The sequence below is a fragment of the Falco cherrug genome, chromosome 14 (assembly GCF_023634085.1).
Source record: "Falco cherrug isolate bFalChe1 chromosome 14, bFalChe1.pri, whole genome shotgun sequence".
NCBI lineage: Eukaryota > Metazoa > Chordata > Aves > Falconiformes > Falconidae > Falco > Falco cherrug.
In genome coordinates, this window is record NC_073710.1 from 526762 (window position 1) to 541329 (window position 14568).

At 47.0% G+C, this 14568-nt stretch overlaps 1 protein-coding gene across 4 annotated transcripts in view; it reads right to left on the bottom strand.

Moving 5' to 3' along the window:
- The window catches only part of PLEKHG4 (pleckstrin homology and RhoGEF domain containing G4), an 89579-nt gene that overhangs the window by 23317 nt on the left and 51694 nt on the right, over positions 1–14568 (bottom strand). For all 4 annotated transcript variants that reach the window (XR_008735141.1, XM_055726889.1, XM_055726888.1 and 1 more), the window contains exons 11-13: positions 7391–7529; positions 4779–4901; positions 4036–4227 (exon numbers count right to left, since the gene is read on the bottom strand). Coding sequence is in view for 3 of the 4 variants with exons in the window: in XM_055726889.1 (XP_055582864.1) it covers positions 4036–4227; positions 4779–4901; positions 7391–7529 (454 nt within the window). In the remaining variant the exon portion in view is untranslated. The remainder of the gene's footprint in view (positions 1–4035; positions 4228–4778; positions 4902–7390; positions 7530–14568) is intronic.

A 14568-nucleotide genomic window follows, 5' to 3' on the forward strand; every position in this document is an offset into this window, starting at 1 on the left:
GAGCTCTGAGCTCGTAAGCAGCAGAAAGAAGCCAGGGATGGCTGGAGATCACTACTGAGGAACCAGAATCGGCACAGGCTGATAGCCAGGGGTCCTTTGAGGGAAGGGATCCAAGGGTGGCTGACAGAATACCACTGAAAGAACAGCTCACGGAGCAGAGCCCAAAGAAATCCCAACAGCGGAAACACTACCATTTCTCAACCCACGAATCCTGAGCAGCAGGACTCAAGAGCCTCTCTCGGAAAGCAAATGCAAAGTAAGGGCCCAAGCTGTACGAGGCTCCTAAGGCCAGGGCAGAGCAATGCCCATACTTTTCCCAAGCACCAAAAGAGGCAGCATTTTGCACAACATCCTGACAAGCAGGAAAAAGCCCCTGGAGCTGCCTCAGGCCCTCCTGTAATGATACAGGCAGCTCAGCTGCAGGCTCCGGGCCCCACACCACCGCATGGCTGCAGGGTGTGCAGACGCTGAGCCGGTGCGATGGGACTCTGCCCTTTCTGGTTGGGTCACTGCTTTCTTCCAGAGTGACTTTTGCCAGCAAGTATCACACACCTTCACTACTGCTTTCTGTAGGACTGGTGGTCACCCCAGGGCTGGCAGATACTGCGCTGTGTGCTCCAGTGCATTAGACATGCCGCTGCGAGTTAGGTAGGTGCGGTCCTGACAGGGGGCACAGCCCTCACATGGCCGTTTCAAGCCTGTGGTCCAGGCAGCTGGGCACTTTGCTTATGGTAAAGTCAAAAGCATGCAAAGACCTGGGATATAAGAGCGACCTGGGAAATAATTTCACCCAAAGAAAGGCTGAAAAAGGAAAAAATGTGAAGGCTAACAAGGTGAGCAAGGAGAGGGAGACTTGCTCTTAACTCCTCCTGGCACTGATGGTGTGCCTATGGCAGTGTTACCGGGAAGCCAGGACAGGCAGCGGGAGAGAAGGGTACTGGGGGATGCCCTTTCAAGCACCCCAGAAAAAAGCAGACATTAGTGCTTTTGGTACAACATACACACCCCTGCTTGGTCAGCTTCCCAGTTCTCCCCCAACGCACTGTGTGGTGCCAGATCCCAACAGTCTTGGAACTGAGTAAGCAAGGGACAGCAGCCAGAGCAGGCCTGATGCCACAGGAAGATGGCAGGTCCCCGAGTATGCCCGCACTGAGTTTGTGGTACTGGAAAACAATCCTCCGTCCACAGTCAGAGATGGGGAAGGCAGCTTCCTACACCACTCCGCCGGCCTCAGCCCAGCCGTCATCCAGCTCCCGTCAGGCACCAAGAGCTCCTGCCACAAAGGAAGTGGGGACAAATGGAAACATCCAGCTTGGCATTGGACATGGCCTTGGGGAGGGAACCCTGCCAGCCCATGCGCAAGCTCCATGTGGTCTGGCCCAGCTCAGCCTGCCTCACCGCAGGGAGTTCTGACAGGCCATCAGGAGCTGTCAGGCAGTGAAAAAACACGGTACAGCCTCCTGATGGACCATATGGGGTTGTGCTGTCCTGTCCCATGGCCTGTCCAGCAGCCACAGGCAGCACCCTATGAAACACTGCCCCACCACAAGAAAGTCCAGCAAGCAGAGCCTCCCATTCCTAGTAGGCAACAAAGTACATGAGGGATGAATAACATGATCCCCGTGGTGGGTGCTCCACTCCCCTTGGCACACGCTGAGATGTCTGGAGAGATCTGAGCTTGCCAGCTCATTACTGCAGTGTACATTGCTTATGCATCTTCAGGCTTCTTCCCTAAATCCTGGGGTCTGGCATGCCACAGGCTCTTTACAAGAAGGAAAAATCAAGGACATTGCTTAGTGCAGACTTCTGCTGTTGTTATCCCCCTCAGATATTAGGGGAGAGAGAATAGGGTTAGGCTGACACTGACAAGATCACTGCAGGAAGGTCAAAGCAGAAGAGAAGGTCAGCATCAGAAGAGAGAAATCAGTTTAGATAACATCTTCTGCTTTCCCCCCACCTCCCAGACTACACCACTGACTTTGCTTTGGGAAGGCAGAAAGTATTCTGGAGATCAAGATCAAAATAACCAGCACTGAAAGAACTTTCATGCTGCGCAGCAATTTCTGCACTCATCCTACAGCTGCAGGATGTATTCCCAACCCCCAACCCCTGGTTTCAGTTGGCCATCAGCTCAGAATACACACATGCTATATTTACAACACTGGCATTGTTTATAGTTCTGAAACCAGTGAGATCAGAATCCTCCTCCCTCACTAAGCGAGATACCTCTCCTCCACACCAAAGCGGTGTGCAGACACACTGTGCTGCTATCGTTCAGTTTTCACTGGGGCTGTGCATCATGAAAGGCATAACCAAGAGGGATGATGCTGTTGCTGCCAAGGACTGCATCCCCAGTTGTCATCCACCAAAAAGAAGCTGTATGAGTGGTGCTATGATGCCCTAAGAAAAGAAATGGGCCATTGTTGGGGTCTGTATAACACTTGAGCCTCTAAGAACGGCCCAGGCTTTGAAAAGCTTTGAAACTGTGGAAGAACACGTATCACCAACTATCCTGGCAGCCCAAGAGCTGCCACCGTGATGTGGTTTCCATGCCTGAACAGAGAATGGATCAGCCATCGTGTGCTACAGTCCAGGTCTGGTGCTCCAGAGATTTCCAGGCTGGGCGGGGTGGGTTCATACAGGACCAACGTTTGGCTTGGCCATGGAACTGCCAATATGCCGAGCAGGGCTGGCACCTTTACGTGGCCCAGTTTATCAGAAGAACAATGACAAAAGCCATCCTTAGCAGGATCCTTCCGAGTACCCCCCATGACGGCAAGGGGTGTTCAGGGACCAGAGCAGGCCCTGAATGTCTGTGCTCAGCGAGTGAGCAGAGCACAGGTTCTTGCCATTCTCTTACAGCATGAGAGGCACTTTTCTCTCCACTGCAGGGAGGAAAAAGTAAATTACATATTCCCATAGCAAGAGTGTTCTGCACCCTCACAAGAAACTGTACAGATGATCTAGAGCAGACCTGCAGAGCATCACCAAACAAACGCAATCCGTACATGTCCTGACAGCAATGTTCTGGGCTGCTTTCTCTACTTTCCTCCCTCGCACAGGATGCTTCTCGATGTTTTCATGTTAACTGAATTTCTTTCCCCCTCCTCTGAGCACTTCTGGCTGCCAAGGCAGCTCAGAGACAGCAGCTAAGTGCCACCTACATCTGGTACAGCTTAACTTTTAGTGTCTATTCTTTCTGGAATTTGAGAACCTCAATACCTAATGTTTGTACAAGTGTGGAATAAATGGAGTACAGGCTCCCTGGCCTTCAGTGCTTGCCAAAGCTGTATTTTAAAATGCACTTAGAAAATCCTACTGTTTATTCATCTGCAACTTTAGAAATTAAAGGACACGAAATCCAACTGCAGGTCTGCTGAATGGGCGCATCTGCATTAAATCAAACAGGTGAGAAGGCCAGGCACTCAGCACAGTCACCACACACATCCCCTCCTCCTGCTTTCCAGATGCCTGGGCCAACCCAGTCCCCTCGTTTGCTCAGCCACACTTCCCAGCACCCCGTTCTGGTGCTCCGTTTCCTGACACAGGCCTCCACGAGAGAGAAGCTGGGCTATATTTAGGGCTGAATCACAGGGTGCTACTCCTGATGTGTCAACAGGCTGAATTTACCAGCGTGTAAGGACACAGCACGAACACAAGGCAGGTAGCCTACCCTGGCATGGTGACCAAGACAAGCAACCAATCTCTTGGCCCTTATTGTCAGAGCCAGCACCACCATAATCCTGTCTGCTGTGGCCATGAGAGGGGCCCTAAAGCTACAGCTGAGACAGGAAGACCTCTGTTCTTAACACATGCAGACATTTTATTGAATACACATCCATCCTTTCTTCCACATACTGACTTGAAAAAAATCACTGCAGACATATGAGCATGACGGAGCTTTGACAGGTCATAGGTCCAGCTCCCTGTCAGTGCACACACACTGTTTCACACCTTTCATAAACAAGCAAGTTCTGGATTGAGTCCAAGCAGGCTTTTTACTCCGTCCTCTGTGCAGAAGACGCCTTGTCTTACCTTGTCAAAGAATTCGTACAGCCTGACCGTCTCACAGATTCGGTGCCTGTTTTCATCCAGTTGAGTGCAGAACTCCTCCAACTGATCTTTGTAGCTCTGCAGCTTTCCCCTGTAAGAATGCACATCCACAGACGGAAAGTCTTCCCATCGATCCATCTTCTTTAGTGCTTCCTGCCCTCTTCTGCAATATTCCTGAAAGCAAAATGGGATTGCGTTTGAGGATAGAGACCTGACACGGACAGTAGATAAGTCTTCAAGGTCATTAATAGCTAGGGCTAATTAGACTGTTTCTTAAGGTTCAAATCACAGGAGCAGGGGTGTACTTGTTTACAGAATAATTCTAGAGAACCCTGACCTCTTTTATGATTTATGTTAGCCACACAGCTGCTTGTAAAGGCCTATATGGCAGCTTGTAAAGGCCTATGCAGCAAGGCCACCGGTCAATTAAGATCAGAGGCAGCGTCACAAGCACATCAAGGGAGTAACCAAAAAAAATCCATCTTCTATCACAGTAGTTATTTTCCTGAAGACTGGCAAATACCATCTACTAATGTGCTGAGCTGGTGGCTTTGTCTACAAGAGAGCAGGGAGGCTAAACAGTGCTAAGGAATGACACACACCTTGGTGATGAACCCTCTACCAATGCCATCTTAGCATCATGGGTTTGGCTGAGCATGTACAAGGCACATACGCTACCAAATCAGACCCTGGGGAACACATTTTTCCAATCAGACAACACTTACACTGGCAACAAGATCAAACTCCCTGAACTGCTTTTGTGCTTGAAGCAGCATCTCCAGAGAATCATCCAGGTTGATTGTTTCCTTTAGCCGTTTTCTGCCAACATTCTCAATCCAACCGCTGACCTAGGAGAAAAGGGAGAAGCTCCACTATTAGTCACCCTGTGCTACTCACCAGGGCAGGCCTTCATGTGGAAAGAGCAAGGAACTGCTCTCTTAACTGGTCATTTCATTACTGGAAAGAATGTGCATGTACACTTCTCCCCCCATCCTAGCATTTCAGCCTGAGCCTCCTGCTAGGAGCCTTTCCACTTCAAGTTACTGAGTAATTGCAAAGCTCTGCTATTGCTCAATAGCCTTAGGCATAAACACAGCAAGTAGCTGCTTGGGCTCTGTTTCGGGTGAGCCATGACCTAATGCGAGCTCTGCAACCTGCAGGCTGGCCTTATGTTCTTATTATTGTTACCCCCAAGTGGGATAAAATCTCCCCGCAGCCAGATTTCCTACATCACTTCCCTCTTCTGACTGGCAGGACATGAACTACATCAGTATGAACGTACTGACAGATTCTCCCCCTTCTGCAATGTTTCATGGTTCTCTAGGACTCACACCTACTGGTTTTCTGAAAGCAGCTCACTGCAAAGCTATGCAGTAACTGCAGGTTCCTCAGCAGCGCCCAGCCACTGCTGCAGTTATAAGTCCATATCCTCAAACATGGATAGAAGACTAACAAAAGCGTCCTAAAAGCAAAGCAGACACAGGAGGCCGGGCAGGGTAACACAGCATCTCCATCAACAGTGGGTTTTAAAAACTCATCAGTAAACTGGTCTGCAATGCTTCAGGCATAGCTGCACCTCAGGGAAGGGACAGGCTAAATGTTTCTTAATTCCCATGCATCCTGTTTTCCTGTATTATCTAAATCCATATCTCAACTCAGCCCCACAGTCAAGGACAAACTCCTAGTCCTGTGAACTGAGAGAGGGTCTGTGCCCACAGACCAAGCCCACGAGAAGATGGGGGTGGGCTCCCAGAATGGGACCCTTACTGCAGCTGCTGCCTAGAGCTCCTAGGCAGGCTTAAAAGCAGGAGCAGCTGCTGCCATCACTGGTGATCTGCAAGCAAAGTAAGCTAGGAGCAGTTAGCTTTGCTTAATTCTATCAAAAGAGAGTTCAGCTTAAAGCAGGGGCAGGCTGCAGAGCCTGCCTTTGTGCATTTTTTCATTTCTGTTTGGTATTAGGAACCTGTGTGTTTAAGGCAGTTTTTCTAGGTTCTTGCATCACACTTCTTGTCCTGAACACATAGTACATGGCGCCTGAGCGTCTACCTCCAAATGGGAAGTCATTAAAACTCTTGGATCCACTTTGGCCTGTGAAAACATCAGGCAGGCTACAGCCTCCTTTGCAAATTCAGTTCTCTCCAGAGGAGAATAGCCCAGAATCCTAGAAGAGCAATGGCGAAACTGGTCCTAGTACTGATCTTTAAGGACACAGGTTCCTAAGGTGAGCTCCAAAGAGCACACAACCCTTCACAGACACAGGGTAGTAAGTGATAAATAAAACTTCTCACTGTTGACAAGCTGCAGCAACAGAGACTATGCGACTCCGTAATCTCGAGGTTGAGTTCAGGCTTAGGCATCTGTAACACTGAAAGAACTGATCAGACCTCAAGGGACACTCGGGCAGCCTGAGCTACTTTATGAGTTTTTAAGGTCCTCTACCTACACAGCTATAGGTTGCAAAGGTCTTTTTGAAAGCCAGTGCCTGTTTTCTTCAATCATTCCACAGCTGTGAAGAGTTTCAATCAGCACCCTGTGAAGGGAAGCTTCAGCTCCCACAGAAGTGCAGAGAGGTGGGGAGGGCTGAGCATGGCTTTTGGGCTAAGGACAGGAGGCTGCTCCCTTGCCTCGAGCCTGTGTGCAGGGCTGCACCCAGAGGCAAAAGGAGTGTGCCTGGGGCTGCACCCAGAGGGGAAGGAGTGTGCCTGGGGCTTATCAGATAGCAGAGACCCGAGTACTGCACAGGAATCTAAACAACACAGTGCACAGCAGGGATGGGCAGCTCGCGTGGGGGTTGCAGTGCATGGCTCACTCCATAGCAGGATGTAGGCAAACCCTGCAGGACCTACAGCCCAGAGGGGACACACAGACTCATCACCAGCTTGTCATCACTCTGCTGCTTCTCAAGGTGGAGCATGAAGAAGGGCTCCTCAATAGTCTTGCTGGGAGGGTATTTTTGCTCAACAACATAAAAAGACATCCCGCCTCCAAGTGTACAGCTTACCGATGAGCCACTACAGTGTGGTCTTCAAGTATGGAAAAACATCACAGATTGTTATGGCATTTGACTGACCCACACCTAAAGAGCAGCCAGGAGACTTTCACCTGGCATCAGGAGATACAAGTCAAAACAGTACCTTGGTTCTCAGCACATCTGAAAAAAAAAATCTCACATCTGGAGAAAAAAAATATGTCAAATTCTTATGTTCAGTTGTTCTTTTTAAGGACCTACAGGCTTCACTCTACACCATCACACAGGAGACCAACAGGCCCAGTACCTGCTGCGGGACGCACGGTCAGAGGGTGGCAGCAGGTAGTCACTGGAACCGACAGGCCTTACCTCCTTAAAACACTCTTCCACTTTCTCGAACTCCATCACCAGTTCCAGTTCCTGAATGCGTTTGTTTGACAGCATCACCAGCCGGTGAACGCCCTCATCAACTCGATTATAAAGCACACTGGCAGCATCAAGTGCGTCTCTGGAAGGGGACACAAGTCTGGTCAGGGGTTTTGCATTAGGTCCTTCCCCCAGCACTTCATGCAAACGTGACCTGGCTAACAGCAGCACTTCAGTCGTCCTCCCTCCCATAACAGCCATCTCCTTACGGAGAACAGAAGCAGAAAGGAGAATAATGCTGGTCCCTGCACATTCCTGTGACTCACCACTCTGATCCCAATGCAGACAACCTGGCAGGAAGGACAAGAGCATCTCCTCCCAGCCAGGCTCCTTGCAAAATTTACTGTCCTTGTCACACTTTCAGACAGGATACTCGGCTTTTCATAAATACAGATTATTGCCTCAATGGGCTTTCACAAAACACAGGGTCAGGCAGTCTCAGTGTCTAAAACACCATTTGAATTAAATTTAAATAAGTAAATAAGCAACGACTCAGAAGCATATTTCTCCTGAGTGACAACAACATAAAGCACCTGATGCTCCACTCACTCTTAGGATTTCTATCAGCCAAACAAAAATGCAAAGTGTCCAGCACTCCAGCACCAAGAGAAATTCAATTTTATGATGTCGTACTGGAAAGATTCATAGACAGAGCTCCCCGTCTTCCACAGGCAGTTGCGCCGACCAAAGCCCAACAGGCAACACCAGGCAGCACTCTCCCTGCCAGCCCGGCCACAGCAGAAGTCAACATCCTCATGTAGAGGCAGGAATGGAGGGGCTCAGGCTGGAGCCCAGTGCCTTTGGATCTGCTGGACCCCTTGCCAGGGTCTAGGCAAGATGATGAATGTTAGCAAGTTCCTGTCAGATGTGTGCAACACAGGCTCGGGTGAATTGTCCCAGGATTCAAGAGACAGAACAGCATTCAAGCTTATTCTTTCTTTCTTATATTTCTTTATAAATTATATTTTCCCTCCTCTTACTATATATGGACTCAACAGACACCTACAACAAAATACAGCCTCCTTGGGCTGTGCTCTGCGCTGGCGTGTTCAGCCACCTGACCATCTCCCATACTCACCCTAAACCAGCTTTCATTTTGCAATTGTCTTACAACCTTCTGGCTTATGACAGCATGGCTTTTTTTATCATATTATTAAAATTATCAAAAGCACTTATGAAATAGATAGCTAAAACTCTTAAAGCTTTGTAAATGTAAATTAATACAATCAATTCAGCATACAGATTATTTATGTCTTGGGTTGCAGGCAACCTTGAACATAGGAAATGCAGCCGAATATGAGCATTTAGTGGCAACCACCCCACAGTTCTTAGGTAGTACTTAACTGACATGAGGTAGTGCAATGGGTCTGGACAACTAGCTCTTGCATAGCAGAAATCCACAGGATTTTTCCATTCAGAATTCCACCCAGTGTACAACAGCCAACTTCTCAAACCTCAGGCTCTTAGAATCTTTTGTTTTTCCTCTTCAAAATGCCATTAGACCAAATGAACTTCTCCAAAGTTCAGCCAAAAATACCCGAATTGTTTCTGGACTAAGATCAGTGCTACCGCAGTGCAGAGGAGACAGGTTCTCTACAGAGAATCTGCAAGCTTCCATGGAAAGATCCTAGCTGTAATGCCGCTCCTGCGTTTCCCAAAACCACTGTAAACAAACAGTGATGATATGAGCCTCCTGTTTTGTAATCCTTTCCCAGGGACAGACCCAGATCCAACCCAGGAGGCTTCCAGCGGCAGAGCCATAACCACTGTCCAAGCCGAGCTCTGAAAAGTGTGTTTACAAAGCAGGTTCTTGAAGGCCAGTTCCCATCAGCTGCAGTGACACAGCTAGGACAGCTAATGAGAAACAGTTCAGAAGATCGCTGAAAGTTATATTTGGTAACAACATTAATGCTGTTAGGTTTTGTGCAGCAGAGTGTATCTGTCAGGTCCTAGTTTCTGAATAAAGCACCACCGTACCGATGGCCAGACAGGTAGACACCCTTCGGTCTTACTCCCGTGGTTCTGAAGTCCTTGCTGGGGAATTTAATTTAATGCTCTCATCCACTCAGGAAAGCACAGCAACACAGCAAATGCTCTTCCTCCCACCGGCACAGACAAGCAAGCACTTATAACTTTAGACATTACAGGCTGTTACATGCACACATTTGCGGTTATGCTCTCGTAAGGCAAAATATTTTTCTAACTTTTCTCTGAGCTTCCATGGAAATCACTTTGGTGTTGATCCTACTTCTCCGATGGCGCTTTTCAACAAGCTAGATTGACCCACTTGTCTGTAACGGGAGCCCATACATCCACCCAAGCCCAAGATAAAGAAAGCATACGTGGTTTCAGTGCTTAACAAGATATTCCAAGTTGGTAACCTCATGGCATAGAAACTTGAAACAAGAGTTCCAGGTCTTACGTTAGCTGACCTAGCGCAGAGTGTGGCCTGATACAGGGGCAGGAAGCCAGGGAGTCCCACTCCACTCCTCTCCATGCCTGATGGAGGAAACAGGACCCCAGCTGTCTCAAATTTTGACTAGTTTTCCTTGACAGGAGTCAGTCATAACTTGGGCTGCAAGGCTCTAAATGCTACAGATTCATACACAGCAGGCAGCACATTTCCCAGTCACAAAACACTGGTTTTCCTGAAGACAGCACTGCAACTGTGGGAAAAATCACCCTCAAGGTAGAGGGACAGGAGGTGATTACAAAACAAATGCAAATATTTTTTCAGAAACAGAAATAAGCCTATCACAAGCCTACTGTGTACAGAGGCGAATTCATAGGCATTGTGGACAAGACCAGTCTCTTGGAGCACACTTATGACCAGCAAACCACTCCAGGGAAAGTCAGGTTCAAAAACGCAGTAATAAAATACTGCCAGTCCAGCCCCTGAGCCCTGAGGAGCCCGCTTCAGGAGAAGAAAATGAGCTTGGGTGAGCTGCCTGCTGCTGAGCTGAAGGACTGAAAAAATAATCCACCCCAGACAGCGCTCTTCTGGCCCCACACACGTTTTTCCATAGACGGATTTATGCCATATTATTGGAAATATTAATAAAGAGCCAGACTCCAAAGATCTCAGTAAGACCAAGACTTCCTTGCATGTGCAGCAGAGTGGCAGGGAAAAAGCAAGCTACCAGTTTAGAACCGAGCCCTCAGCACCATCAGATGTGATCCAGGTGTTGGCAAATGCAGCAGCTACACACATCTACATATACTCAGCTACCTTCCCTCCATCTCCCCTGATTCAAGGGTACCAAAAGTGATGTCCTGTTACTGAATGCACACATGGAATACCTTACTGATCCATAGGCAGCTCAAACTAGAGTCAGTCTAGGATGCATTTGAGAGTTTATACTATGAGCAGGGACTGGACAGAGAATTCATTTAAGGTAAAAGGGCTGGAAATTAGTTATTTTTTATCTGTAAGTGGGGCTGTTTAGCATATATATAATTATTTAAAATCCCTTACTCTTGTCATTTAAGTAATTTTATTTTCTGTGAATGCCTGCGCAGGCTGTTGATAGACTTATCAGGGCACAGCCCAAGGCTGCCTCTTCTCTTGGTCCTGCCAATGGTTTGCTGAGTGACTACACACAAGCCACCCAGGAAAAATGTTTCCAAACAGCTCCTCTGGGCTCAGAGCCCCACAGGGACTTCAGGTGTGGCCTTACCACCATCCCTCCTCCTCCTCCTCCTCCTCTGCTGAGTTCCTCCAGCATCCCAGCACCTCAGCTCTTTGTTTCAGGGTCTGGCCATGCTGATTTCACATGTTCTGCCTCGCTTGGCAGGCATTCATTAAAACCTCAACGTCTAGTTGCTGGTCTTCCGTTGCATCTCCAAGGTAACTCCATTCACACGTTGTCAGCTTCTGACAGTTCACTTTTACCAGCCTGACGGGCTCTATCCCTAACATCCATCTTTTACTCTCTTACACAGAGGAAAATATAAGCCTTTCCAACCCTGTAGCATAAAGTAGATGGGCAAAGTGAGCCAAACAAAGACATCGCTCACAGTCCATGGGAAAGTTTGTTTTTGCAGTTCACTTCGGCACTTCCAGTGCTCACAGAAGGTACTGATTGGGCATTAAGCATGTTCTCCCAAATCTCTGTATGTCTGTTTACCTATTTACCCATCCATTTGCTGATCCACATCTTTAAAAATTCTTCCTCAATCATTTCTAGTATGCCAGTAAACTCAGCAATATCCTGCAACAGGAGTTTCATGGGTAAATGATACCTTGCATAAACACCTATTTCTTTTTCAGAGTCAGACTTTTTCATCCCTGTCATTCACTGGCTTCAAGGCAGCTTGGACTAAACAAAATAGTGAAAAATTGGTTGAAGAAGAAAAAGTGACTTCCATCCTGTCACACAAAGGGAAACACCTGGTTTTTAAGCACCTTAAAGATATTTTAATAGTGGCCTGCGCAACTGTGAGGAAGAAAAGTAGAGTTGTTTGAAGTCAGTGGAAAGTCTTGTCTAAGCTTAGATCTGTTCGGATGCATTGCAATTTCCCTGCGCAGGTGAGTGTGGTAATAAGTCTTTCACTACATTCTTCCATGGTCAAATCATTCAAAGTAATTTTGCAATACTGCAGAGTCAATATAATTTATAGTAACAAGGAGTAGCTTGATGTCAGTTTATGTTTCCCCAAATCCTGTTTTCATTGGGCAATTATCATTTCAATGGAAAAGGTTCCAAACGTCTTCAGTTTTCTGGAGAAGCGCCAAGCTGTTGTATAATGCTAGGGTAATTTTAAACCTATAATTTAGAGAGACCATTTCTGTCTGAGTCCATCCTTCAAAAAAAGCTAGTCTTGGAGAGTTACACTTTAGTTTTCAAAGCAAAATACCTGATTTATTTTTGAAAATTGATGGCCACAGAAGAGGCATCCAGCAGGCTTGCAAAAGCAGGTGCTGCATGAGCCATGCCTGCCGCTGCCAGTGAGACACAAATAGAAAGGCGCAGGGAAGGAGGCAGCAGAACCATCACCATTCTGCAGCTTACTGCCTGCCCCTTGAAAAACTGCTCTAACCAACAGCAAGAATAACAGATCTAAAGCGAGGGCTAAATTCAGAGCTCATCCTCTGACTAACCTTGATTAATTTTAAATGGCAAGAATTCACGAATGGAAGAAACACAACACATAACTGACTTTTGCTGGCGTACTTGATGATTTTTAGGCAAGAATATCACAGCTAACTTGCCCTGTAAAGTCAGATATCCCTGATCATTCTGTAACCTAGAAGAAACACAGTCAGATGTTGCCACATTGGCCTCATCTAGTCTTCCACTTCTGGTGCCAAACTGCCCTTGTGGATGTCTCTACAGGATTCGGCAGAAAATTAATAGGTTCTGGCAGCCGGGAGATTTAAAGGATGGTTTAGTCCAAGGACGTTGCCCAGATCATCTATGCTGATACCTTGGCTACAAATCGTTTAAACATCCTGAACAATGCTTTGGGAAGAAATCTTTCCTACTTTGCAAGGGAAGTCTTGCGTGCCCAAGAGCTGTTTCACAGGAAGAGCAATGCATTAGAGCCATTCTCAGTCGTTAATGCATTTTGGTAGCAACCTATATAACTGCCGTATTTGCAATGATCCCCAAAAAGGTGGTCAACCTCAAATGCACGCTCCTGCTCTCCAGGCTGAAAACTTCACAGGCAGCTGAGGTTAAGATTCAAACTGGCCATGATGAAGCTAATGCAGATATTGCTAAATAAACTGTAATTATTCTCTGCAGCACATGAAGTGCCACAGTGATTTTAATTACCTAATAAAAGTATTTAAAGAACTGGGTACAGTTTTTAGAACCCTGAAGTGTCCTTAGAAAGGCACAGAAGGCAAACACCAGGTTTGGGATTGCCTGTGGGATTCCAGCCATTCATGATGTGAACAGTGGATCCAGCTGAGACCACAGACCCGACCGACTCCCTCCTTACCAGGCCACCTGACAAGCACCTGCACTGGGAGGAACTCATCCAATTAATACAACACACCGCAGACCATAACTGCTGAGAGAATTCTCTTCTGGAGCACGGCTCATTTAAACATGTTTTTAGCAGAAACATACTCTGAAGTCCCTTTAAAAGCAAAGGGATAGATGCATACAGTTAAAGAAGTGTCCAAGTGCAGTCCCAAACCATGACCTTTGATTCTTTCCCCAGCCTGGCTTGCATTCAGTTACAATAAAACTGCATTCAGACTCTGGTTGATTTTAAATCCCAGAAAGATTCATAAAACTGACTGGAAAAAAAAATACTGTAAGAAATCCCAAACCAATAAGTAGCATGCTTATGGGGAGAGCTCATCCTGCAGTGGAGCCTGAGATAGGATGTGGAAACACTGTTCTGGGAACACCAAGCATCAAGTTGTGGTCTTCTACCAGCTGTAAACAGCTTCTACCTCCAAACCTCGTCCCATGTACACTAACCTGTTTATGTTTACACTTGTTATCTAGGTCAACTGCACTAGTATTAACAGCTCCATTCCTGGAGTTAGGACCACCAGGGCTTCAAGATGTTCTGCTCAAATATATACCCACTGTCACTTAAAGCCACATACCTATTTCCCTGATAGGTCCTCCTTTTGCACACTCCCAGTGTTTATGATACATATAATAGCAGTGACTGTGCTATTAACTACCCCAGCAACAGAAACATCTACCCAAACTTAGCCGTATCAAAAACAGCGCTTGTGGGATGGTCTGGGCTGAGCCAGGAACTTCAGGCAGTTCAGTTAACATCCTATGCTGGAAAATTTTTGCAATTTTTTTCCATAATATTTTTAAACAGATAAAACACACTGTGTGTCATTAATTACCTAATACCCTGTTGGCACGACAGACATTGCAAACAAGAACAAGCAAAACCAGAGTCTTCTGGGTAAATTCCCACTGAACCCAGGAAGATTTAGGACATAAGACAGCAGAAAATAAACAGCAGAAAGGGAGCTGAGGGGGATAATTTCATGAAAAGCCTAAAAGAACAATGAAAACTTACCTAGACAGAACTCTGCAATCTTTTACCTCTCTGCAAATGCCACAGCTGGCTCCATACAGCCCTTCATACACTCAGAATGGCAACGGCTCCACGCTCCTTTATGTGCAGAGCCATGA